This window comes from Peromyscus eremicus, chromosome 3 (genome assembly GCF_949786415.1).
Source record: "Peromyscus eremicus chromosome 3, PerEre_H2_v1, whole genome shotgun sequence".
In the NCBI taxonomy this organism is placed as follows: Eukaryota; Metazoa; Chordata; class Mammalia; order Rodentia; family Cricetidae; genus Peromyscus; species Peromyscus eremicus.
In genome coordinates, this window is record NC_081418.1 from 81,074,451 (window position 1) to 81,076,417 (window position 1,967).

Consider the following 1,967-nt stretch of genomic DNA (forward strand, 5'->3'; position numbering starts at 1 on the left):
ACCTTATTTTACACTGATGATTTATTCATACATGTCTAGGTACACATCCAGAAAGAGAGAGAGATGGGCTGGTCTGAACCATCTCCTGTTAGTATATTCGCAAGAAGGCTGATTCTCCTCTAAGTGAACTATTAGGGAGAATCTCCTACTTAGCATCTTATGCTCATTTACAACATCTGTGCCATTATTGCAGTTCACAGGTCATCAGGAGACCAGAGACTTCAGTCATCAAATAATGAAGCAGATGCAGAGTCCCAAAGCCAAACATTAGGCCCAGCTCTGTTAGTCCTGAGGAAGAGGGAGAGGAAATATGAGAGGAACCAGAGAATTCAGGGACACCATGAGAACATGGCCCACAGAATCAACTGACCAGGATTCAAGAAGGCACAGAGAGATCAGGGAGCCTGTATGAGTCTTACATAAATCCCCCACATATATGTGATGACTGGTAGCTTGGTGTTCCTGCAGGATTCCTAACAGTGGGAAGAAGGGCTGCTTCTGACCCTTTTGGCTGCCTGTGGTACTTTTCCTTCTGCTTGGGTGCCTCCTCCAGCCTTGATGTGATGGTACGTGCCTGGTCTTATTGTAGCATATTATACTGTGTTTGGTTGATGACCGTGGGAGGGCTGCTCTTTTCTGAGGTGGGAGGAGTAGATTGAGGGGATAGCGTGGGGAGGAAAATTGTGGTTGCAATGTAATGTATGAGAGAACAATAAAATCTAAATGGTTCTAATAAACTTTTCTTTTAATTTGTAGAAATGACTACTCCAAGCAAACAAACAGTTCCCAAGGAGGACACAGCATTTTTTTAACCAATAGGAATTATTTGAATAAGTTAAAGATTTAATAGTCCCTCCTCTGTTGTATATTTATTGACAGTCAGATATTTGTCTATGTTAGCATTAACATATATTAGAATTATATTATTAAAAAATGATCATGTATAGACGAAATTTTCAAAGAAACCTCCAAAATTTAGAACTTAAAAAAGAAATGCATTCTCTGTAGGCATATGTGTGGTCTGCCTCAGGCATCTGGCAACACAGGACTTTTGTTCAGTTACTGAGATGAACAAGTCTTACAGCTGTGCCCATCCTAACTGGTTCCCAGTGATTTGCATGCACTCAATGCACAGCCTTGAGGACTTCTTCATATACCAGTCACACCCTGTGCAGTTGTCACTGCAGTCAGGACTCAGAATGGACATGAGGGCCCCTGCTCAGCTCCTTGGGCTCCTGCTGCTCTGGCTTCCAGGTAAAAAGGACTAAAATGGGAATTTCACTGTTACACTGTAATTAGTGTTGACTGGCATTTGGGAGAGGTCCATTTATATCATGCTTAACTATGCATTTATTATGTCTCTATTCCTAGGTGCCAGATGTGACATCCAGATGACCCAGTCTCCATCCTCCTTGTCTGCATCTCTGGGAGACAGAGTCACCATCACTTGCCGGGCCAGTCAGGGCATTTACAATAATTTAAACTGGTACCAGCAGAAACCAGGAAAATCTCCTAAGCCCCTGATCTATGGTGCATCCAACCTGGAAGATGGGATCCCATCGAGGTTCAGTGGCAGTGGATCTGGGACAGATTATTCCCTCATCATTGGCAGCCTGCAGTCTGAAGACATTGCAACTTATTTCTGTCAACAAGGTTATAGTACCCCTCCCACAGTGATACAAGTCCTAACATAAACCTCCATGGAAGCAGAAGTGAGAGGCTGTGCTGCCTCAGCTGCTCCTCATGACTCACTCACTGAAACTGTTTCTGAGATGTCACAGGGTTTTACAAAATCTCACTGAGAGACATTTGCTTTCCAGAGGAGGCTAAACAGTCTCTCTGTACTTTATCTTCCTTCCCCTTCCTTTCCAAACATACAGAGTACCAATACCTTTTCTGCCTTAGTGAGGACAGAGCCATTTCCTTTGAGCATTCTGAGTTGTATTACCATCTGGAACTCTTCTACA

The 1,967-nt window shown here is 43.2% G+C and overlaps 1 gene segment (V, D, J or C); it reads left to right on the forward strand.

The window, feature by feature from the left end:
* Positions 1–1,162: 1,162 nt before the first annotated feature.
* On the forward strand, positions 1,163–1,694 carry LOC131906326 (immunoglobulin kappa variable 1-39-like). The segment is given in 2 exon segments: positions 1,163–1,254; positions 1,372–1,694. Coding segments are annotated over 2 exon segments (378 nt in total).
* Positions 1,695–1,967: the final 273 nt, after the last annotated feature.